Genomic DNA, 25,443 nt, shown 5'->3' on the forward strand with positions numbered 1-25,443 from the left:
AAAGTTAAAGCAGTTAATAAAGCAAAACTAATTTAAAAATGTATTGTAACTCTGAATCTTCCAGATTAGATTAATGGAATACAGTCCAAATCCTAATGACATTTCATAGTTGAAAAGTCATTAAAAACCATTCGAGATAATGTGATTATTTCCATGGAAAAACAACTAGAAGTCTTTCAGAGAAGTGGCAATTCTTCTCAATATTCTAAATGATCATAGCTATAAAAAGTCATGTCTTATACATAAATGAGTAAATAGTAACTACCCAATCATGTCCGTTATATCTTACCTTGGAGAGGAAGTTCATTCTAGAACACGATTCCTTTTAAATTCAGATGCAATATTCTGATGTTTTTGTAGTCAACATGTACAAAGTATTTCTCAAGTTTTGTGAATATGAAACCTCTCAGATGTTTCTTAAAATGCAGACTCCCAGGGTCCCAAACAACCAATGTTCAGCTCTGTGGGGGTGTGCTGACACACTTCATCAGTCATTTAGGCATGCTGCCACTGGCTACAGCAACCAAGCCCCTGAAAATATCTCACACTAATCTTAAAAGATACTATAAACTACCAAGGTTTAAAAAACAAAAACTCTTCCATTATTAATTTTCATCACAAAATCATCCTATGTTATAGTACAAAACAAATATTAGCTCACTAAATATTTCTTAAATTGAACTACTGAGTTATATTACATTCATACAAGTCATATGTACAGCTTGTAAAATCATCCTTCATTGCTTAATGTAACTGAAGACATTAACAGTTCACGCTATCTCACCAAGCACACCACTAACGACTTCCAAGTGTTCTAATACCTGAACGTGTGAAAGCCACTGAAAACTGAAAACCTGGAAGCAAGTGCACTTTATCATATCAAGTTCACGTTACGTAAATAAAATAATGCATTTAACCTAGAGTGAACAAGACATGAAGAAAATTAACTTATATTATGACAGAGCACTGCTCAGGAAAACCCAATGTACTATCTTTCCCTATACTGTACTACTCCTGTTAGATGTAAAAGGAAGGTAGCCAACTCTCCTTACAGCATAGTCTGTATCTATGGCAGAAATACCCTTGTTCTTCCCAAAAGAGCATAATGAAGCTAGCCACATTCTTCTCCAACCCACCCTTTGGCCTGCTTTTCCTAATTCCTTCTACTATATCTGATCTTTCAAACTTCACCCAAAGCATGAATTCCAGACCAGAGGACTCTAGAGCAAGGGGTCCCCAACCTCTGGCCGTGGACTGATACTGGTCGAGGTCTGTTAGGACCTGAGCTGTGCAGCTAGAGTTGAGCTTGAATGTAATGAATTATCCCAAAACATCCCCCGACCGGGGCCATGGAAAAACTGTCTTCCACGAAACCCAGTCCCTGCGGTGTCAAAAGGTTGGGGACTGTTGCTTTAGAGTCAAGGCTGAAACAGATTCCTAATTCTCCCCTCAAGCAGGAAGTTTCATAATGAACACATAACACTCCTACTTTTCTATTTCATATCCTACCTACTTAGTAAACTCTGAATTCTTTATTTAAGAACAAAGCTATGCCACCCTACATTCTATATATATGTGGAACAAATGAGTAAATACAATCATATACATATGTGTATATATGTAAATAAACATAATCCCTTACTATTTGATATGATCACCTGGACACAGGATTAAACTGAAATTTACTACATAAAAAAAAAAGAATTAACACAACCAAAATTATAAATAAGGTTTTGTCCTGGCTGTTGTGACACACCAAAGAGTCACCAGTTCAATTAATTCCCAGTCAGGGCCCATGCCTGTGCTGCAGGCCAGACCCCTAGTAGAGGGCACACAAGAGGCAACCACTCATTGATGTTTCTCTCCCTCTCTCCCTCCCTTCCCCTGTCTCTAAAAATAAATTAATAAAATCTTTGAAAAAAAATAAGGTTTTAACTGTAACATTATTTTCTACATACATAAAAACTACTATTAACATCTTTATAAATATTCACTTATATTCAACAATGTAACTAATGAGTTAAAAAAAACAAAATCTTAAATGAACATGGATGTTTTTGTTCTCTAAAAAAAAAGTTTCACAGCCTCAGAGAAGATGTATCTCTGCTTCAAGAATAGGGACATAAGATTAAGAAACCTGCACCTGTCTGTAATCCCCAAACCTAGTACAGTCCTGAAAACAGTCAACATTCACAAAAATGTCTGTGGAATAAAATAAAAATAATAAAAAGAAAATTTTAAAAAGCTCTATTCTAAGAAAGACACACTATCAGGCAAGAGTTAATTAGCCTATTACAGTCCTCCAGTGATTGCTTAATTATAACCTATAGGTACATAAAAGTAAAAAGAAAATAATAAAACTAAACCAATTGAAAAAAAGAAAGCACACGGTGTAGACTGATCAGTTCAAGATGGCAAAACTGAGCTCATAAATTTAACTAATGCCCACCCAATACTCCACCCTAATATCCACCGAAACAATCGAAGGAATTAAAAAAATACCTAAGAGAATGTGTAGCCCACTAGAAATCACAGCAGAGTGCCAGCTGTCTGTGAATCTAGCGAACCTCCAAGAAAAAAAGGCTGCGGAGCATCTGGCTGAAGCATTAAACGCCACAGATGACGTGCAAAGCAGAGTGTGGAGACAAGGAGCAAAAAGAGAAGATGCTACTCTAGCTCCACAACCAAATGCCAGCTTCTGAATTGAAAATTCGTAATTTTAGCACTGAAAATAAATGCTTTGGCAGCAAACCTCCATGCTTCATAGCAAATCTAAAAGTTTCCATCCTTCCATCTAGACCTGAAACATTAGAACAGTACCTCACAGAAGTTCAAAAGAGCTTATTTCAACCAACAATGCAGAGCACACAGATACCATCCCGTCACCACAATGACCACACCAATAAGATACTTCAAGACCCTGAGGCGAAAGGAGTGATTGTTTTTTTTCAACTGAAATAAATTTTCCCCCTGGAAAATTTACTAAGAGAGAGAGAACAACTTTAAAATGTCATTAGAATTCCCAACTGCAGAAATCTCAACTGTAGAAATCCTGAAAAAACTTGAGAGAACACCATGTATATGAATAGAGAACAATATGAAATCAGGTAAGTCTACTAAGACTGCTTTCAGATATAAAACAACTGAATAATTTTTCAGAGAAACAGAATAGGAGCAGTGAATCGCAGACTACACAACAAAAAGCCAGACAAGCCTGAAAATGTCTCACAGAACGCAAATAAGAGCAACGGTGAAAGGGGCATGGAATTTCACCTTTCAGGAATGACAGGATGGGAGGCCGAGACCACCCTTCCACTAAGAACTAAAGAAAGTAGAGAAGTACAAAAGGTAAGTGTAAGAGCGATCAACATGATGAGGAATTAAGGGACCAAGATCCAGAAAAGGAAAAATATCTAAAGAGACAATGCTGGTATTAGAGTTGCTTTTGCCTAAAAGTATCTGTAGGCTCTAAAGGCCACTACTGCTAAAAAAGCTAAGAAGATGAGCATAGCTTCTGACAGACTCGTGTCAATAACTGGAATGATGGCATGGGAAAGCTCTTAAACTGGGAATTAGAACCTCAAAGGGCTACTTTCAAGAAGTAAAGGTAAATCCAAAACATTTTAGTTCATAGGGCCTGAAGGGCAATTTTAAGTCATCTCAATTTCCTGAATGCATTAAAGTGATCTGATATCGTTAGTGCCTCTAGAATAACAACATACCAGAAGCAAAGGCAAATCCTTTCTGGGAGAAGATAGTATCAATTCAGATTATCACTGTAACTTTTCACACACATACCTGGCATTCAATCAGAAGTAAGTAAGCACATGAAAAGAAAACCCCCTACCCAGGCTGGTGTGGCTCAGTGGATTGAGCGCCGCAGTGCAAACCAAAGGGTTGCTGGTTTGATTCCCAGTCAGGGCATATGCCTGGGTTGCGGGCCAGCTCCCCAGTGGGGGGCACGTGAAGGGCAACCAACTACACAGTGATGTTTCTTTCCCTCTCTTTCTCCTTCCCTTACCCTCTGTCTAAAAATAAGTAAATAAATCTTTTTTAAAAAAGAAAAAAGAAAAAACCCAAGTCAGGAGAAATAACAGACACAAAAGCAAACCCTCAGAGGAACACATACTATGGAATGGGTTGAAAGAATAAAGACACAAGATAGGGAATTGCATCAGAGACCTAAAAACTATAAAATAAAACAATTAAAAATCTAGAACTGAAAATTACAATAAATGAAATTTAAAAATCAGTAAATGACGTGTTGCCTGTTTAGAATGTTAAAAGTCACAAGACACTGTTGACTTTCCCCTTGCAACCAAAACAGGGCAGATACAGTTTTTCTGAATCCAGCAGAGTAATGAGGATCAAAGAAACCTAAGAGAATTAAATTCCAATAGGAAAAAGAAATATTTGAAGAGATAATGGACAAGAACTTGCCAAAACTGATGGAAGTAATTATCCCACAGTGACAAGAAGCTCAACAAGCAGGTAAGTAAAAACAACATCACAGCTAGGCACATCGCAGTCAAATTTCTGACAAAGATAAAGAATACAACTGAAAAGGGACCAGTGGGGAAAGGGAGAAGGAAAGCACATTTTCTGCAAAGAGGAAAAACAAAATGTACAGCTTACTTCTCATCAGAAATGATGGGAGTTCAGGAGACAATGAAATGACATACGTAAAGGACCTAAAGAGAAAACTGCCTTGTCTATACAGAATTCTACATCCAGCCAAAAAATAATTGACAAATAAAGATGTTTTCAGACAGACAACAACTGAATGAATTCACCTCCAGTAAATATATCTAAATACTAAAGGATACACTCTAGACAGAAGAAAATGATTGATCTCAAATAGAAGCCCAGAGATGCAGAAAGAAATGGAGCAACTGAGAGAAAACCTAAATAAATAATGACTTATGAAATAGTGTCTTGTGGACCTCAAATATGAGAACTAAAATACATAGCAATAATATAAAAAGTGGAAGTGAAGAACAAATATAATTAACATGTTCTCAAGACCTGCATTGTCTAACAAATGGTCAAAGTAATGCCAAAGATGCATTTAGGAACCATTAAATGAGCAGTAAAAGAAGATATAACTGGTAAGCTAAAAAAGAGAGGAAAACTGAGTAACTGAAAATAATTTTTAAAAAAGCAAGAAAAGATTACAGAACAGGTAGAATAAACAGAAATAATAAAATGGAAAAATTTAAAGTCCTATATGATATATACACACATGACAAATATGTACATATATAACTACACATACACATATATATGTATATATATATGAGGTCTGTCTGGAAAAAGTCCAGCCATTGTTAATATAATAAGAATGGTTTGCATGACATCAATGTAACCTGGCAGCCAAGGACCGGAATGCACATGTATGAACAATGACAACTTCACTGTACAAGTCAGTGGGAGTAGTACACACCACTGAGTGAGCGTGTGTATTGTGTGGCCATCACATTCAAAATGACTGAGCAAGGAGAGCAATGAATCTGCATCAAATTTTACATCAAGCTTTAACATTCCTTTGTGGAAACTATTCAGATGATTAGCCACAGCTATGGACAACTGGTGATCGGCAGCTTTATTACAACAGTATGCCCACTCATGCATCACATCTTGTTCAGAATTTTTTGGCAAAATTTCAAATTACCCAGGTGGCTCAGTCCCACCCACCCAACAGTCCAGATGTGGCACTCTGTGACTTCTGGCTTTTCCCCAAACTAAAATCACCTTTCAAAGGGAGGAGATTTCATTCCCTTGATGAGATTCAGGAGAATACAACAGGTGAGCTGATGGTGAGTAGGAGAACTGTGTGAGGTCCCAAGGTGTCTATTTTAAAGGGGACTAAGGTGTCACTGTCCTATGCACAACATTTCTTGTATCTTGTATCTTTCTCAATAAATGTTTCAAATTTTTCAAATCACATGGCTGGATAACATCTGGATGGACCTTGTACATGATGTCTCCCAGAGACCCACCTCAGAACAAAAGATACGCACCAACAAAAAGGGATAAAAAAGGCATTTCATAAAAATGGAAATGAAAAAACATGGGGTATCAATATGCACATTTGTTAAAACTGACTTTTAAACAAAGGCTATATTAAGAGACTAAAGGGTCCATAAAGGGTACTAAATAATGAAAATGGAGCGATCCAACAAGAGGATATAACCCTTGTAAACAGTTATGCACCCAACATGGGAACACATAAATATATAAAGCAAATCTTGATGGACATAAAGGGAGAGACCAACAGTAATACATCATAGTTGAGGATTTTAACAACCCATTGACATCAATGGATAGACCTTCCACACAGAAAATCAACAAGGAAATGGTGGCCTTAAATGACACACTAGATCAGATGGATGTAATTGATATCTTCAGAACATTTCATTCCAAAGCAGCACAATATACATTCTTCTCAAGCGCACATGAAACGTTTTCAAGAATAGACCACATGTTACAACACAAAAAAATCTCAATAAATTAAAGACAACTGAAATCAGGTCAAGCATCTTCTACCACCATAATGGTATGAACTTACTAATCAATCATAAAAAAATTAAAAACACACGAAGACATGGCAGCTGAATAACATGTTACTAAACAATGAATGGGTTAATAGTAAGATCAAGGAAAAAAGCATAAGATATCTTGAAACAAATAAAAATGAGAACACAATATCCCAAAATCTATGGGACACAGAAAAAGCAGTCCTAAAAAGGAAATTCAAAGCAGCATAGGCCTACCTCAACAAATGAGAAATCTCAAATAAACTAACTTTACACTAAAAGGAACTTGAAAAAGAATAACAAAGCCCAAAGATAGTGGAAGGAAATAATAAAGATCAGAGCAGAAATAAATGAAATAGTCTTAAAAAATACAAAAGATCAATAAAATCAAAATCTGGTTCTTAGAAAAGAAACAAAATTGACAAATCTTTAAACAGACCCATCAAGAAAATAAAGAAAGAGAGCCCAAATAAAATCAGAAAGAAGAGAAGTAACAACTGACACCAAAGAAACATAAAGGACTATAAGAAAATATTACAAACAACTATATGCCAACATTTTGGACAATCTGCAAGAAATGCATAAATTCCTAGAAATGTACAATCTTCCAGAGCTGAATCAGGAAGAGTCAGAGAACCTGAATAGACAGATTAAAACTAGTTAAATTGAAGCAGTAATCAAAAAACTTCCACCCTGGCTGGTGTAGCTCAGTGGATTGAGTGCGGGCCTACGAACCACACAATCGCGGTTCGATTCCCAGTCAGGGCACATGCCTGGGTTGCGGGCCAGTTCCCAGCAGGGGACACACGAGGGGCAACCTTACACTGATATTTCTCTCCCTCTCTCCTTCCCTTCCCCTCTAAAGATAAATAAATAAAATCTTTTAATAAATAAATAAATAAATAAATAAAATTTAGACGATGCTCAATTTTTCTATTTCACTCTGCCGGTATTCTGAGAAACATTTCTGTTCCATTGCACATTTCAAATTAAAAATCCTGGAGTTTCTTTTGAAAAAAGAAATAAAAATAAAAAGCCTACTCATGCCTTCAAATACAGCTCATAGTCTATCCCCTCTTAAGAAACTTGATTACTCCAAACTAAATCTTCAACATAAGCTCATTCATGTAACAATATAATTATACACAGCCATCATATAAAAATATAAGCCAAATTATATAAGCATTATCTAATTTTCATGTATTTTTAGCTAGCTTCTCCTTCTCATTTATAATAGTAATGAAAACAACAACAATTTATATTTAATGAGTGATTAAGATAAGCCAGGCTCTGTTCTAAGCGTGGATACACATTACCTCATTCACTGTTTACTTCAGCCCAATAGGATGACAAATTATTACGTGTGTTATTTAAAGGAAAGAATTATTCAGAGTTATATTTGCAAGCCTTCCCTCTGCCTGCCTAGCCCTGTAACCTACGGCACACATGCAGGGGGTAAGGGGAAGGCGGCAACAGTCCTTTAGCGCTATCCCACTTAGTCAGATGTTTCTGAACAAGACAGCATAGATGAAATGAACTTTAGCATTTTTCATAGCGCTGATTCTAGGTACTTCTCTCTCTTTATCTGCAGACAGAGTAGTATCTCCTTCCTTTGGACACCCAACTACGGGTGTATGTTCAAGCCTTTGCCCTAAGTGTTCTTTTTCCTTTCTCAGAGATATAATCTAGTCGCATGGCTTGAACTATCTATCACCCTGATCAGGTCATTTCTAAGCCTATGTTTCTAGCCAGAGGTCTGGACAGATTCCCTGTTTGAGCCCTAATTCTGTAACACCTGTATACAGATGCCCCGCTGGCATCAAGGGCTCCAGGTACTCAAAATGAAAATCACATCCTGCCCCCAAACCTGTCTTCCTGCTGCAATCTTCATCCACTTTCCTGTTTAAACCCCCTCAGTACCTTGAGCCAAAATAGTATTCAAGTTATCTGATTAACTGACCTTACTCACTCTAAACCAAAATGTTCCTCCTGTCTTGAAAGAATATATTTCAATTCCTATTTTTCACTCAAATCAATAAAATATGTAATTTTTTCCCTTCAAAATAGAATAGTTTGAAAGTTTATGAATCCATGTCAAGTAAATACAAGCAGTGGTTAAAAGTCAGATAAGTAAACTGACTCAATTACTCAGTTCACTTTTGTTAAGTTAAAAACTGTAAGCAGCCATGAAAGTTCAGTCAGTTATAAAGTTTTAATTATTCCTGTTCTTAATTACATATTGCTTATATTAATTAAGCATTGATTCAAGAAAGGATATAGCAATATTAAGAAAAGACACAGACAATTCTCAGGAACAATATAAACCATCAATAAAAATCTAAAAAGATGCTGAACTCCATCTTAAAATATAAAATTTAAAACGACACTTTTTTTCATCTATCAAATTAGTAAAGACTAAGAAGCCTAAAATAACTAGTGTGTTGGCAAGAGGGTGAGGAAACAGGCACGCTCACTCACTGTTGACAGAGTAAATTAGCTTTTTGGAGAATAATCTGGAAATACCAAAATCTTCATACACATGCTCTTTTACCCCTCTATTCCATATTCACAAACTTATCCTACAGTGTATTTAAACATGTGCACAAAGACACTTGTAAAAGTGGGTTCAATAAATACGTTTGCAGTGAAAACTTTGGGAGCATCAAAAGAGAACTGGTTAAATAAATCATGACACATCTATAAAATACCATATGGTTATCAAATCAGCTGAGATAAAGTTATATGTACTCACACAGAAAGATTTCCAAAAACAAGTTGGAAAACAGTATACATGACCCAACTGGTTAGTTTTGTTACATATGTATCATATATCATATTTAATTATATACACAAAACAAGCCCCATAGCTATTAATAGCTATCAAAAGGTTATCTCCGGAGAAAGAGTTGGCATATATGATCTCACTTTTTATTTTAGTATTATTTGAGCTTTTGTTTTTAATTTCTTAAAAAAGTCAAACCAACAGTTAACTTTACCAAAAAATTAAAAATATACACATCAGGGTTAGAGATGCTGCTAACAAGGATAAATTCCACAGCTAGACGAGTGGGGTCTAGCAGAGAAGGAACCCTGCCAGGCCACTTCACCTCCCTCCCTATTCACATTTCCTTTCCTCTCACCTCAGGTGTCAACCTGATCCAAACTAATTCGAGGTGAGGTGAGACCCCAGAGATCTCTGAGGGGAAGACCCCAGACAGCAACTCTGTTATAGTACGCGGGACAGAAGAAAGGGCCAGCACAGGCAACACCCATCAGCGGTGATGGAGAGGGAAACTCCTCAATCCGGCTGGGACAGTTATGTCTGTTTAAGGGAAGATCTTTGTGTTATGCTTACTTCAAATCTTCCTTTGTTGTTGTTAGGTACTGTTCCCAAGTGTCTACCCACTTCTCATCAGCTCCGGGCTTAGAAAAGCAAGTAATAACAAAGTCTGTTAGAACTGCTAATGAATTAAAGGTGCACAGGCTCTCAACAAGCACCTCTGGGACTCTGAGAAATTTATTTATTTTGATGCACAGACTTTGAAAATTGTATCTTTTTTTCACATTTTTGTATTGTCGTTCAAGTACAGTTGTTTCCATTTCCCTCCACCCCAACCCCCTCAGGCACCCTCACGTCCTACCCTGGATTCCAGCCCTCTATGGCTTTGTCCATGTGTCCTTCCCAGCTGTTCCTGAAAACCCTTCCCCGTTTTCCCCCCTTTATCCCCTCCCACCTCCCCTTGGTCACTGTCAGTTTGTTCTTCATCTCACTGTCTCTGGTTATACTCTGCTTGCTTGTTTTGTTGATTAGGTTCCACTTAGAGGTGAGATGACGGGGTATTTGTCCTTCACTGCCTGGCTTATTTCACTTAACTTTAATTTCCTAGTCTTCAGTTATAATCTGGTGGTGAGGGTACAAAATGGTTGAGTTCTATGTAGGCAAACTATTACTAATAAAGCAGTTATTGCCACACAATCCCTTGAATATATAATTATGTACATTTAAAACAATAAATAATCCCACGGCAAACTTCAAAAGCTTCATGAATTAACCAAGAAGATTCTCAAATTTTAGTTGTTACATCAAAAGTTATGCTGTGAATAAAAAGTAATAAATAAAACTTATAATTTGTTATTCTTCCCTGTATTGTAAATTATAATACTATTGTCCTAATTACACCACATGTGTAAAGATTTATCTTAGTGATTTTTTTACTCACTCTACAGGTGAAAATAAATATTCTGCATTCAGTTCCTATGCAGTATCATTTTAAAAATTCACGCTGCTCAGGACTGCTCAGTAAGCTTCACTGACTATTACTCACCAATAATAAATCCTGAAAACCAGTTCAATCAATCTCCGGATCTCCCAAAGACATGGAGGTAGCCGCACCCCCCGCCCCCTTGCACAGTTCCGTTATTAGCATTCTCACGTATTCAAACATTCCGGTAATCACTTCACATAGAGGAAATGAAAAAATAACTCCCTCTGAGAATTCAAGAATTCTAGTCTACTAACTTGGTAAAACTAAGTAAGGATTACTCTAAAGATACACAACCAATATTATAAGAGAAAGCAGTATTGCGCGATTAACAGTAACATAATGATTCCACAATTTGTCCACCTACAGCAGTAGTGACACTTTGTCCCTCTAACTGAAGCTTCCTGGTATCTAGGGGTATGTATGGCTTATCTCTGCTATCAGACCAAGACTTCCTGAAGATAGAAAGCATATCCAGTTCTTCTTAGTATCTCCACAGTGCATAGCTGTGTGCATAGTATCTCCACATAGGGCATAGCTGTGTGCATAATCAGCGAAGACAACACGTTTGCAACTAGCCAAAATTACCTAAACTTTTAGTGTTGGCTATAGAAGAACGGTCCAACTGACTGGGAAATCAAATTTTAAAATTCTCACTATAAAACAACTTTAGCCCCAGCTGGTGAAGCTCAGTGGATTCAGTACCAGCCTGCAAATGAAAAATGTCCCTGGTTTGATCCCTGGTCAGGGCACATGCCTAGGTCGTGGGGCAGGTCCCCAGTTGGAGGTATTCGAGAGGCAACTGGTCCATGTACCCCTTGCACATCAATGTTTCTCTCCCTCTCTTTCTCCCTCCCTCCCCCTCTCTCCGAAAACAAAATAAATAAATAAATTTTTTAAAAAACAACTTTAAAGAAGGTTATTTCTCATGGTTCTTTTTAAGAGGAAAAGGAAAGATACAAACTGAATTTCAAGTTGCCCACCTGTTAACTTCTTAACAAGAATACAAATACTACTGATTTCAGTAAAATAAAACCGATATAAACCACCACCTCTCTCCTTTACATAAGGAGGTCAAAGGGGAATCAAACTCTATTCATTTCAGCCAGATCTGCAACCTGGCTTTACATTCCTTACAAATTCAAGAATAAAGAACTAATATTTCAAGTGATACTGCAATTTAAAATATCTCACAATTGCTTAACACTTAATCATTATCTCTTGAAATCAGCCTGAAAGCTATTTTTACACACATAACATAGAATCATACAATCATTTGCAAGCAACCCAAAAAGATTTTCCCAATCATACCCAACTTTACACCAGGAAAAAAATGTACAATCACTTGAACCTCAGAGAACAACAAAGGTAATTAATTCTTGCATCCAGAACAGAAAAGATCAGTGTTCAGACAGAAGAACTGAATGCAGAACATTGAACTGAGCTAAATGCCACCACTAGATTTCATAGATGTCAAGAGGTAGAGAAACTCAGAAGTAGAAAGGAATTTTGAAATTACCTATTAAATTGGGTAATTAATTAACCCTCAGTTAAACAGATGAAACAGAAAAGCTATGGGACCTGCATTTAAAATAATGGCCTATGTACCCAAAGTGCACAATTAAAGGTGAAAACACCTTGAAAAAGCAGACCCCCCCCATACACACAAAAATTAACTTTCTACTAATAATCCCATGTGTGGAAATCTAAAACATAGATAGAAAAGACCACCTACTGGAAGATGTTCATGACAGTGTTCTTCATTATTGCAAAACAAAAGAATTTCAATCCACCATAGGCGAACAGAGGCAGTATGCAGTATAATAACAAGCACAGGCTTTGCACCTGCAAAGACCTGGATTCAAACGCCAACTTCTCCACTTGAGGGCTGTGAGACCTACAGCAAGTCACTTACTATTTGAGACTCAGTGACCTCAACCGTAGAATGGGAGGAAATTACCACCTTCTTCACAGGGTTGTATGAGGGACTGAACGCATGTAGAAAGGGTTGGCACAGTACCTGGAGCTCAGTGAGTGTTCAATAAATACTACTTTTATTGGCAACTATTAATATCCATTCACTGGAAGATTATACATATATTTTAAATCATGGTTATAGGAAAATCTATATATACAAAATGTATAGTTAAAAACAACAGTGGTATGATCCTGCTTATACGTAAAAAATAAAACTACACATATATTTGTACATGTAGAGGGAAAGTATGAAAAGGGGTTGGTTATGGGTAAAAGAAGAAATCTGTTGGTAGAAGTGATAAAACTTTTTATTTTATGTACTTCTATATTGTTTTAGTTCAAGCATGTATTTAAATATTTTAAATAAATTTTAAAACGCACCATATTACCTTGTAAAATTAATGTGCCACATTGACAGTGACTAGAAAAAACTACACCAAAATTATACCAGTGGGTCTAAATGAATTTTGGGTCAAAAACCTCTTTTCATTTTAAATAAATCCAAACTTTGGGTTATATTTTAATATCATTTAGTACTGGCTTATATTCCAGGATAAGTTCAATTTTTGGAAATCACAAACACAAAACATCTTCCTCACCTCACTTAACTCCCTAGTCAATATGAACTTGACATACAGTCACTTCCCTTGTCTGTTCCCCTATTGCTAATGCAATTTTGCCTAGAAGCCAAAACACCTACCAATGGTAGGGTAAATACGTCCCAACCACATAGAAGTCAATAATAAAATCAAGTGTTTGAAAATAAAAACTATTAAATAGATAAATAGAGACCCACATGGTGAGAATAATGTTGCCCTAATATTTTTATTAGCAGAGAAAACTCATGAAGAAACCAACAACGATCAATTAAGCCAACAGAAAAAATACACTCTTTCAAAAATTAATAGAATTACAGTATATTTTTAAGTTCATAAAGAAACATTAAAACCATTTTACATAGGTACTGCACTTTACAGTTTAAAAGCAATTTTACATATCATTCTTCTGACAACCCCCAGCAGACAATACACAGGGAGGTACAGAGCCCTTCCATGGGAAGGTAAGTTATATCCCAAATACACTGCTTCCAAATCATGTCTTCTTTCACTGTCCCACATCACATTATTAATTTTAATATGGTTTTCTAAAAGCAATCACATTTCTTATCTCCCCTGAGCTTGCATCCTGGAAACCTATGAACTCTGTTATACCTCATTCTGTTGGGCAGGCAGAGCAGGGGATGAGTCCTTGTATACAGACAGCTCAGCAAGAACACTGATCTTTCCAAAGATGTCAAAACTTACAAACACGAAAGTTACAGCATATGCCAAGTAGGATAACCAAATCCATGATGAAGGGGTCAGAAAACTAAGGAATGTAAAGAGTGGCTGAAGGAATTAAAAGTTGATTAACTTAGAAAGAAGGGGAGAGTGAAACACGCACACACAAATTTTATCATCAGACACGTGAAGGGCCATCATATAAAGGACAGAGATACACAGTAAGGCCCAGTGGCTAAAAAACAAAGGCAATTCAACACCTGTCCCACACACGTTAACTGGGTGTTGACTCTGTGCCAGATGCTTGTGCTCCACAGGCAAGGCACACGGAGGTGAGTAAGAGAGGTCCTAAAATCCTCAAGAAGTTCAGACGAGCAGAGGAGACAAGAAAATTAGTAACACAGATCAAAAGTATTGAGAAAGCTATGGGAACACAGAGAATGAGAGCTCTCATTGTTTGGGGATGGGGCTAGCACAGAAAAATGCACTGAATACATAAGCAGGAGTTTCAGAAGTGGACAAGGTGGGGAGTGGCAGTAATAGGCAAAGAGCAGCATGGAGACAGGAAGCTCTGCAGCTGATCTGGAGTGGGAACACCAGGTACACGTCAGAGGTGCCTAGAGGTGCGGCTTTGAGCTGAGGGTAGGGAGGGCCAGTGGTAAAGCACACAAGGGACAGACCCCTGAAGGATAACTGTGGAGATAAAGAGATTAATTACAGAGCCCATACTGTTAGTCTAGGTGGAAACAATGATGAAAAGATACAGATTTAAGAAATATCTAGGAGGTTAAAAATCTAATAGAACTACTGGCTATGAGAATGAGGGGAAGGAGAGGGTCCAGGATGACCTCCAGATTTCACCCTGGTTGACTGGTGAACAGATGCCCAATACAGGTAACACAGGAAGACAAATTCATGCAATTGTTCAAACAACGGCAGTGCCGAGGGCCAACTGGTTTGTTATAGTACGGAGAAAAGGGATGAGGAAAAGCAGGATGGAAGAAGAGCAAAGATGAATTTACCACTGGTGGTGTGTCATGTAAGGTGGCTATTCAGTGAGGCTACTGAGTGGCAGGTGAAATAGAATGGACTAGGGGAGCAACTGAAGGCTAACAGAGTGTGCAATGAGATCAACTTTAGATACCAACATTTAATGGGAAAGGGGGCCGAAAGAAAAACCTGCAAAACAAGAGAAAATTGATCAGAGCTGAATCAGGAGATAGGTGGTGCCAAAACAGGCAAGAAAAAAAAATTCAAGAAGGACGGGGAGGGTGAAAATTGAAGTTAAATGCAGTGCATAAAACAAAAAAAGTTTACTAACAGAAGTTATTGAAAACAGAAATAGAGTACCTTGTGAGGTAATGAATGACATCATCAAGCAACTGATGAAGGCAGAGAGAGTGTCTATGTAAGATCTTGACAAGAGAATTCTTACCTTAAATGAAAAGTACAGGTACATGACCTCTGCAGTATACCTCTGCAATCCAGATCATGGCTAGCCTCAACACCATAATGGCATTTCATCAAATACTCCTTTGCAATCTAACCAATAAATGGGATATTTGGTTACTATAATAAAAGTGTTTTTTAATGTCTACATACTTCATGTAACTCGTAAGCAACGAATACTGAATTAAAACTTTCCCCTAATTCTGCTCTCGGGTTATAAAATGTTGCTGCAGAAAGTGTGGAAATATCTGATCTGGTCTACTTCAAATTCAGACTGATTTCAAATGAACTCTTAACCTTCCTACCCTTCTCCACTCCAGCATCCCAGTTCCCTTCATCACCAGTCCCTTAGCCCCTTCACTCTGATTAGGAAACAGACCTCATTACAAAGGCTGCTCTGTCTCACCATCTTTCCCCAGACCCCTGCATACCTCTTCATTAGTCTGCCCTTCCTAAAACCGTATTGTGCCTGATCATTTCAAATCCTCCCACCACTATCTTCTATCACTAGTCCTTCCCTTCTGTTCTCTTCCATCTCCTGTCTACCCTAAAGTTGAAAAACTCTTCATTTATTGTTGTCCCACACCCCATTTTCCTCCTTTCACTACCAAATATCTCCATTCGCCTACCACCCACAGAAACGCCTGAGTCTACCCCTCTACAACAAAAATAAATAAATAAACCCACTGACAAATGACATCTGATACACTGACAGCTTGTTCCATAAGCTGCTCACTCAGTTCACTTACTCAGTTCTCAACTCCCTTGATCTCTCTGCAACTGACCAGAGAACTGACCAACCGCCTGACCAACCCCCGCCTTACTGCAGTTATTCTTTCAGCTTTTGTAACTAGGCAGGATGGTTTGTAGAAAACACTCTGGGTCCAAGAATCAGACGATCTGTGTTCTAGACCCAACTATACTAGTTATTAGCTGTCAGCCTCCCCACTTCTACTCTAACACCTCAGGTCTCACGTCTGAGACACACTGACACCCAGATCAGGTTAGGTTCCTGCAGTATAAACTTTCTCAAAACCTATTCTTCTCCTCCACAGAGCTTATCACAACCATTTAATTATATAATCAGCAGTTGAATGGCCCACACACCTTTCCTACCCACACACCAGACTGTAAGCTTCATGAAGGCAGAGTACACCTCATCAGTGAACAATAAAAGCCCATCAACTGAATTAATGGTGGAATAAATGTTACAACCATTTCCTAAAAGACTGCGTATTATTTTTACTATCCTAAGTAATACAATTGCTAGCATTTTATTTACTTTCAAAATTACTGACAAAATTTTAGACAGAAATTCCAGTTAACCTAAAATATACAGAATGATAAACAACATATGCACATCTTACACATAAAATTTAATAGGAGTAAGAGAAAACTTGTCTTGCCCATCCACAAGAATACAATGGGCTGGATCGGTTACCTAAATTTCAGAACCAAACTCTAAACTATGTTTAGGCAAATGCGGAAGTGCCAGTTTGACACTAAAACACTACTGTTTACATAATACCCATTGGTACTTCAGGTGTAAAATTTTAACACTCGCGAAAATCACGAAGTATATCAAACTCTGCAAGAAAATCAAAAGAAAGTTTGTCAGTCAAGTTCATTGCAGTGTGATTTTAACTTTCACATGAATCAGGGGAAAACAAGTAATTGTTTAGTGACTAGAAGATGTCACTTTCAAATGCAAAATTTCAGATCAAGCAAGTAGGTGAAAGTTGTGTCAAGTTTAATGACACACCACCTTGGTCAAACAATTTAAAGAGATTACATGCTAATTTGCCTTTCAACTGCTGAGTGTGTCCTGTTCCTCAGCCAATTACAACTTTGGTGTTAATTGGCCTATTTAAATATATAGAAATACAGATGATTTCAATAATCTGTACTATGTTAAAACCCTGAAAAAGGCTTTTGAGGCTAAATGAATTTAAATAGTGCCACTTGAAAACAACGTACAAGTATTTAAAATCCCATGCTTATACAATCCCTAGGTTAAGAGCAGTTAGGCTATACAGTTGTAATCACCAGGAATGAAGCATTTCCTGACGGAAACAATAACTGATACAATCACTTGAACCCTTTTCCAAGGCGCCCTCACCGTTAAATCACACCACTGGTTCTGAGGAAGTAATTGTGCCCCCTGGCACCTTCTGTTCCGCCGCCTTGGGGCCCCGCACAAGTAGTCCCTGGAGATCAACCAGAGCTTCCCAGGGACTTCGGCCGGGAAATCCCTGGCCAGGGAAGGCGGAGTTCAAGCGCCCCCCCCCATCCCCCGCCGCCGCCCCCGCCCCTCCTTTCCTTGAAAATTAATGAATTGGCCGTACGATTGTTTATTTAATGAGGTGTGTAGTGGCCTCTACTGGTGCTTGTGTGAGCACAAGAATGTCCCACTCTTACAAGTGGGATGAGCCTGGGGGAGGGGAAGGAAGCTAGGGAGGCGAGAGGTGAACCTGCCTTCGGGTACAAAGCGCAGAACTACACTGGGTAGCCCCGGACGCATTCCCAGGCCGCCCTAACCCTGGAGGCGCCCCCCACCCGCCTACTTCATTCCCCACCCAGAGCGATCAGCTTTCCCTTCAGCAAGCCGAGACCAGTGGAGAAGTTCCTGCACGTTTCCTCCTGGATCCTAAACAAAAACACCGCAACCCCAGCTGGTGCCGGTACGGTGTCCCTGCCCCCACCCGCGCCCGCCCGGCCCGCACCCAGCGCCCGCCGCTTACCTGGGGACTGCGGCGAGGAATCGCTCCTGACGGCCGCAGCTCCCGGCGCCCAGTGCCCGAGCAGCAGCAGGCAACGGAGCCAAAAGGAGGAGGTGCTGAGGAGTCGCCGAGCTCCCCTCTCCGCCGCCATCTCTTGCCCACGAGCGGCAGCGGCGGCGGCTATGCCGCCGAGCCCTTGCCTCCTTCCCTTCTGCACGCCTCAACCGGTCCTTCGCTGCAGGCTCGGCTCCGGTGACCACCGCTGCTCGAGCCCGGCCCGGCCCGGCCCGCGCGGCCTCTCTTCGAGGGAGGGGAGACTCGGGGACGCCTCCCTCCTGCAGCGGGGAGGAGAGGGAGGAGAGGGGGGAATCAGTACATTCCGGGCCGGGATGGGGGGGTGGGGAGCGGCAATCGGTCTCCAGGTTCCAGGCGCCGCCACCCGCCGCCGACTCCGGCTCCGCACACCAGCGCGAGGGGGGCGGAGACCGCGGAGTCGGGGGTTGTAGGCGGGGGCCTGGGGCGCACACCCCCGCGCACGCGCACGCGCGTCTCCCTCACCCGCACCCCTCGGCTCCGAGCGCAGCCCGCCCCCGCTCCAATCCCGGTGGCCGCCTGGCAGGCCCGCTCCCCTCCCCCTTCTCCCTGGAGCCACGACGGGGCGCGAGGCGCGCGCTGGCGTTCCCATTGGCTTCAGGAAAACCCTGGAGAAACGGATCCTTCCCCTTCTCGCTTACACCCACTTCGCGCAGCCACTCGGCCGAGGGAAGAAATTCACTCCGGTCACCTCTGGACGCCTCCGGGTGCAGAGGCCCAAGGACTAGAAGCACTCCAAATCCCGGCTTGTCAGGGAGGCCGGAGCGGACGCGCACTCCTCTGCAGCGCGGGCCGGGGCCTCTATATAGGGCCTCAGAGGAAACCGAATGGCCTCCGGGAGGAAATCTGGGTGCGCGGAGGTCGGAGCAGGGATTTATGTGCTCGCCAAAAACAATAGTGAGCCCGCCGGGCTCTGACTGGGACCTGGCGTGGTTCCCGTAGGAGGGGACCACCGCGCCGCCACTGATCGCCTGTTTCCCGGCCGCGCCGCCCTTACCGCGCGCTTCCTCGGACAGTGCCGGGACCCGCCTGGACCACGGTACCCGTGTGGCTCGGCCTCGAGCCAAGGAAGCTGGGTACGGACAAAGGTGCCGGGTGTCCACTTCTCCAGCACATGCGGGGGCCTGGGACGAGCCCCGGGACTCCCGGGGCTGATCCTCTTGACTGTAATTGAAACCGTTTACCTGTGTCTTTGCTGGGCACTTCTCATTTTCCTACCTGGAAGTCACGTCCTTTGCCGGGAAACCAGAAGCAAGAGGGATATGATTTTAAAACACTTGGTAATCTGGAGGCAGTTAGGAGAAGGCAGCGTGTAGTGAAGTTACACTGCTTGCAGATGAGAATAATTTTATAAGCTATACCCATAGAAAATAGTTTAAGAAAATTTCTTTGTATGGCTATGTACTTGGAGAATCATGTTTTCATTGTTACTGTGCGTTGGATTTTGATTCACTGTGTAGTCAATAAGCAAAATGTGTGACTTCCCACAAGAAGAGGGATGTTTCTCTGACTTCAACATCTCTGTGCCTTCTCGTAATTACTTTGTTCAGATAATTTCTTTTATTCTGAAGTGCCAAAATAACCAATAATGTAAGACTTGCATTAACATTGGAAGGGAAGAGCTCAGAATTTTCATCAAACCTCTTGAATCATCAAAAACGGTGGAATAAGGAACTCTCATATCAGTTCTTTCAAACAATTGACTCCTAAAAGAGCAAATACATGTTTATTGTTTTACGCCAGGGAAACCATTTAAATATCTTTCTGTTTTTGATAGAGTTGTTAATCAGCAAAAATATTTCCTAAATACCCCGATTGACCTGTTAAATTGGGAAAAGATTACCTTCCAATTACTTAACAAGTATTTGCTTAATTAACCTTTAGTAATCACATCATTATTCAGTTTTCTGAGATAATTAATGAGAAAAGCTCTTTGGATACTATCAATTACCTTGAAAGTGTTAATATTCAGATACCTTTTTCTAAGTCTGAAAATTTTTCATTATATTAAAACTATAAAATACATAATATGACTTCTTAAAGTGAAATTTATCTCCAAGTTTGAAAATTATGAGTTGTGGATAATAAAATAATCAGAATTATTTTCATGTATGACTTCTGTGAACTGTCTCATAATTTATCAACCTGTGGTGTATATCAGGGTTAAATAAAAAATTTACAAAGCACATTCTGTAAAATATGGTGACTCATGTTTCTGACTTGTGACTAAATCACAAGTTTAATCAAACCCACTATAATAAACCAGTAATAAATGGAGCCCCAAATTAAAAGTTACAGATTTCATATGAGTTCAAGAATAAAATGGTAAATCCAGGTACGCACTTGAATTCAGATCCTTCACATTTCTTTTTAAAGATTTTTTATTATTTATTTATTTTTAGGGATCTGGGAGGGAAGGAGAAAGAGCCAGAGAGAAACATCAGTGTGTGGTTGCCTCCAGTGCGCCCCTACTGGGGACCTTGCTGGGAACCCAGGCATGTGCCCTGACTGGGAATGAAACCAGCGACCCGTCAGTTTGCAGGCCGGCACTCAATCCACTAAGCCACATCAGCCAGGGCCATATGCTTCATATTTCAACATAACTGACATTTTGAACATTACTTTTAAAAAATCATTTGGAGTCATTAATCTCCTTTCTTTGGTAAAGTATCTCTGAGAAAAGATGTTCTCAGCCTTTTTACTCTCACATGATTTTTATACTAATACCTCACTCAGCCACATTATATTGCTCATCAATACATTTTAGGTAGTCAATCTATGAAGAGACATTTAACCATTCATGAAATGAACACCTTTTTCATCAAGTAAAGTTAGAACATGAAGATCACGTTCAAGAAATAGTGCACAAAGAAACAGCAAAGACCCTGGCTGGTGTGGCTCAGTGGATTGAGCACAGGCCTGTGAAGCAAAGGGTTGCTGGTTCTATTCCCAGTCAGGGCACATGCCTGGGTTGCAGGCCAGGTCTCCATCAGGGGACACACGAGAGGCAACCACACATTGAAGTTTCTCTCCCACTCTTTCTCCTTCCCTGCCCCTCTCTCTGAAACAAAAAAAAGAGCAAAGAAAACAAGCTGTTGTATGTAAGTGTACATTATCAAAGTGTAGGAGGGTGCAGCCAGGGGGCCCCCAAAAGAAGGATTTATAATGGGGTCCAGAACTCAGGGTGTCCAGGAAATATTAAAAATATTGGATGTCCTCACCCCCACAAGTCTGAGCTGGGGCGGGGGGAGGGGGGGTGGGGGTGGGATACATGGAGCAGGGCCATTGAGTTGTTTTGCATAGCAACAGTTTCTTTCACAGATAACCTCTAGAATGGTAGTTTAACATATCTATAACCTTTAACTTGTTTCATAGATATGTTAAATAGCTGTGGCCATGCTTTGGGGCCGGGGAGGGATGGAAGTGACTTCTACCCAAGATGTAACTGGGAGGCAACTCCCAGCCCTGGGTACAGCACCAGCATGAGAGCTTGGAGATGACTAGCTCCATGCCATTGGGCCACGCCTGCCCGGACTCACTATGGCAGTGCAGTAAAGCTGGGAGGATATGGGAGTCCTGGCAAGTGCAGCCGATTGTGGGAGGAGTGGGAAATGGGGCTGCAGAAGAAGATTGGAGCGGGGATTTAAACTCAGATGCAGCAGCCATTGAAGAGAGAACCATGCGCTTTGGCCAGAATGGGGACTCCCGCAGCCATGTGAGAGAGAATCACCATGTAGCTTTAGCAAAGAGAACAATGCGGCTTTGGCCAGAGTCGGGGGGACCATCCCCCACCCACAGCCATGAGAAGAATCATCACTTGGCTTTAGCAGAGAATCACCAGCACAACTTTAGCAGAGAACTACCATGCAGCTTTCTATGTCTTTTCCTGAGATATGGTACCTTGGACTGGGCAAAGGGGGAAAGAAGGATTGTGCGTGTTTGTGGGTGTTTTAAGGTACTTTGGGATTTTGATGGAGACATTAAGTCATTACTCTTAAGTCTGTATAACTTGAATAAATAATTCCTTTCCTTTTCACCAATCTGTAACATGGAGAGCTATAATTCTCTGGTGAAGGGAAAGGCGAACCTAGTACAGGGGGACCCCAGGAGAAGGGGGGTCAACTAGGTAACGTTGTGGGACCCCTTCCCTAGTGGCCAATCCAGGAAAATCATGGGAGACCACACATGCAGTAGCTTTACAACCACTTGTCACAGTAAAAGCCTGTCAAAATTAGCCAGGAAGGATTCGTCCTATAAGAATCGAGTCCCTCCAGCCCATCAGGTCCATCTCTGCTTGGAGTTGGCCTGCTCCCACATTCTCTGCTATAAACTCTGGGTGTTCGGTTCAATTCTTTGTCCTGATCACCAAGAACCTGCTTACCTGTGCCCACCTGTGACAAAAGCGCAGGCCAAAAGTAACTAGAAATTTATTCTGAGTGCTCTTTGCTATAAAATTATATGAAAAAATAGTAAATCCTACTAATGTAAAACTTGGCAAGAATCTTGTTCTCTATAGTAAAAAGATTATCTTCCAATTTTAGAGAGGCGTTATAGTTCTGTGCTTAGTTGCTGGCAGTAGATTCCACAGCCGCTTCCTAACTGAAACCCAGTATTCGTGGTAGAGGAGAAGAGGGCTAGTAGATCTCAGAACACTTCCTAGTCACAGCAAATTTTAAATGGAATTTACCCATGTTGTAAAAACACAATTTTATTCTGCGCAGATGTTGACATTTTTACATTTGCCCTTTACATTCCACTAGGCAAGAATTGGTATTCCTTTCTCTTTCAAAAGCCACCTGTTCTAGGGAGCCATCTCTGATTAAGCCTAATTAGGAAGGATATGTGCTCCTTAAAAGACAAAAGCCTACACAATATTTATATTGCTTGTCACACATTGCTTAATCACATATTCTTAGTTCAACGATAGCCTATTAATTCAACAAATACTACTGAGGACCTGTTATTTGCCAGGTATTGTATGGGGTACTGGGATAACAAAATTACCAGTTCATTTAATATTTATAAAGCACTATTTCTCAGGTCCTGCTCTGGTTGAGAACTCAGTGGTGAGCCAGATAGACAAGGTTCTCAGTCTACCAGGAAAGAAACAATTATAACTAAAGGAGTGTGAAGAGTGTTTTGTAAGGAAAGATAAGAAGTGTGGGAAAACATTTTAAGTGCATCTAATCTGTCTAAACTGGGGGCAGGGGCAGGAAGGATGGATGGGGAACTAGAGAAGCAGGGATGGTCTCTTAACTGAGACTAATTTGCATTTTAGAAGGATCACTTGGGCTGCTTCCTGGAGTATAGGTTGAAAGGAGACAAGACCAAGAAAAACAGTTCAGATTCTGTTAAGAGTGGTCTGGAGAGGAGGGGCTGGTTGGCATAGAGCAGTGATTTTCACCAATGTGCCACAAGAATTTTTAAAACATGCAATACCTGACTATATAGTCAGAGGCACTGACCTCTTTTCCCTTAGACTGTGAAAAAAAATGAAAACAGACAATACAACAATACCCTTCTGATGCCAATGAATCAAAATTATATCTATTTTTCTCAGACCAGCAAAAAATACATTTTTGGTGGCTGCAACATTTTAGTAATTAGTTTATTTGTGCCATGAGATAAAAAAGGCTGGAAATTGCTGGCCTAGAGTAAAACTGGGTGTGGGGTGGGGTGGTAGGAGAAGTGGATAAATAAGAGAGATTTAGGAGACAGGTAGAAACAACAAGGGTGTTTGAGAGAGAGGACACATGGGTGACTTAGATTTCAGCTTACCCCACTGACTGATGGTAGTAACATTCACTGGAAAGAGAACAAGGAAGAGAAGATGGGAGGTGATGTGAGTTTAACTGTGGACAGGTTTAAAGTGCCTATGAGACATTTGAGTAGAAATATTAGTAATCTGTTTGGTATTTAGTTCTGGAGTTTAGCAGGGAGAACTGGGCTAGAGGGGTGTGCCATCAGCTTATACCATATACCTTATGCCCAGATATAAAGTACCTCTAAATACAAAGTGAGCCCCCATTTTCCCAAGTAAAATCTGCCCACTCCCAATAAAACTTGGTGGCCAACTTGAATTTTATTGAAACTCCTCACAGTCTTTTTTTTTATTATCATGAGGGTCACATTTTGAGTCTATCATCTTCATCTTCATTTCCACCAAAATTTTGACTACATATGATGTTACTAGGAATTTTTTCTGGGCCATAGAATCTAATCACACTACATCATTCATACTGCAATCATATTCACTTACATTGCTTTCTATATTGAATTGTAAAGACTTGTTTACAAGGATATCCAAAACTTGCAAATGTGACTGTATTTCCCTAGAAGTAATTTCCAAATCTGTGTTAATTTTTTTGTTTCCTTTCTTACCAATCTGTCAGGTGGCTTCTATATGAACATTGAATAAGATCATTTCTTGCTAATGTACATTCCCCCAAAAAGCTTTTTGTTGTTTGAAATAATTGAGAGAACATCCAGTGATATTAAGGATTTTTTTTAAAGGTCAGAATACAAGGCAACCCCGTTTTCTAGGAATGATTATAGGGAGGGAAACTGGTCTTATATTCTGGTATACGTGATAATGCCCCAAAACTGGTTGAGACGCCCCAGGAAAGTTTAGGACTGAAGAGGGAGATCAAGGACTAGGGCCAAAGACAAACATAATTAAGGTACAGAATAGAAAAGGAACTTGCAAAGAAACAAGCAGGCATGTGTTTTTCTAGTCCAAAAGAGAACCAGAAGCATGTGGTATCACAGAAGTCTAGGAAAGAAAGTGTTTCAGGAATGCAGGAGTGGTCAACAGTGTCATGTACTCCTGAGAAGTCAAGTAAGGTAAGATCTGAAAAACATCTGTTGGAGTTAGTGAAAAAGTGGTCATGAATAATCTTAGTGCAGTTGCAGCCACAAGTAAGGCTTCTACCTCATTGCTCTGGCTTGTCACTGAGTATGAATGACTTCCTGAAAGAGTTTACCTGTGACAGCAAGAAAGAGTGGGGAAATCTAGAATGGATTTCGCTAAATGGACTTGAGGACTGATATAAAGAGCCAATAGAGAAGGAAGTGCTGAAGACTCCAGAGAGAAAGAAGATAATTGATAGTTTTAGAAACACTGTGG

General features: G+C 40.1%; 1 protein-coding gene across 8 annotated transcripts in view; it reads right to left on the reverse strand.

The window, feature by feature from the left end:
- The window catches only part of NEO1 (neogenin 1), a 231,157-nt gene extending 212,390 nt beyond the window's left edge, over nucleotides 1–18,767 (reverse strand). For 7 of the 8 annotated variants that reach the window (XM_037047089.1, XM_037047091.1, XM_037047087.1 and 4 more), the window contains exon 1: nucleotides 18,246–18,569. In XM_037047089.1, the coding sequence (XP_036902984.1) occupies nucleotides 18,246–18,375 (130 nt within the window). In that variant the 5' untranslated portion in view covers nucleotides 18,376–18,569. Of the gene's footprint in view, nucleotides 1–18,245 lie in introns of all 8 variants that reach the window. The other variant, XM_037047083.1, reaches the window with a different exon arrangement.
- Nucleotides 18,768–25,443: the final 6,676 nt, after the last annotated feature.

The sequence above is a fragment of the Sturnira hondurensis genome, unplaced genomic scaffold, assembly GCF_014824575.4.
Source record: "Sturnira hondurensis isolate 20B ecotype Veracruz unplaced genomic scaffold, ASM1482457v3 Scaffold0005329, whole genome shotgun sequence".
NCBI classification, from domain to species: Eukaryota; Metazoa; Chordata; class Mammalia; order Chiroptera; family Phyllostomidae; genus Sturnira; species Sturnira hondurensis.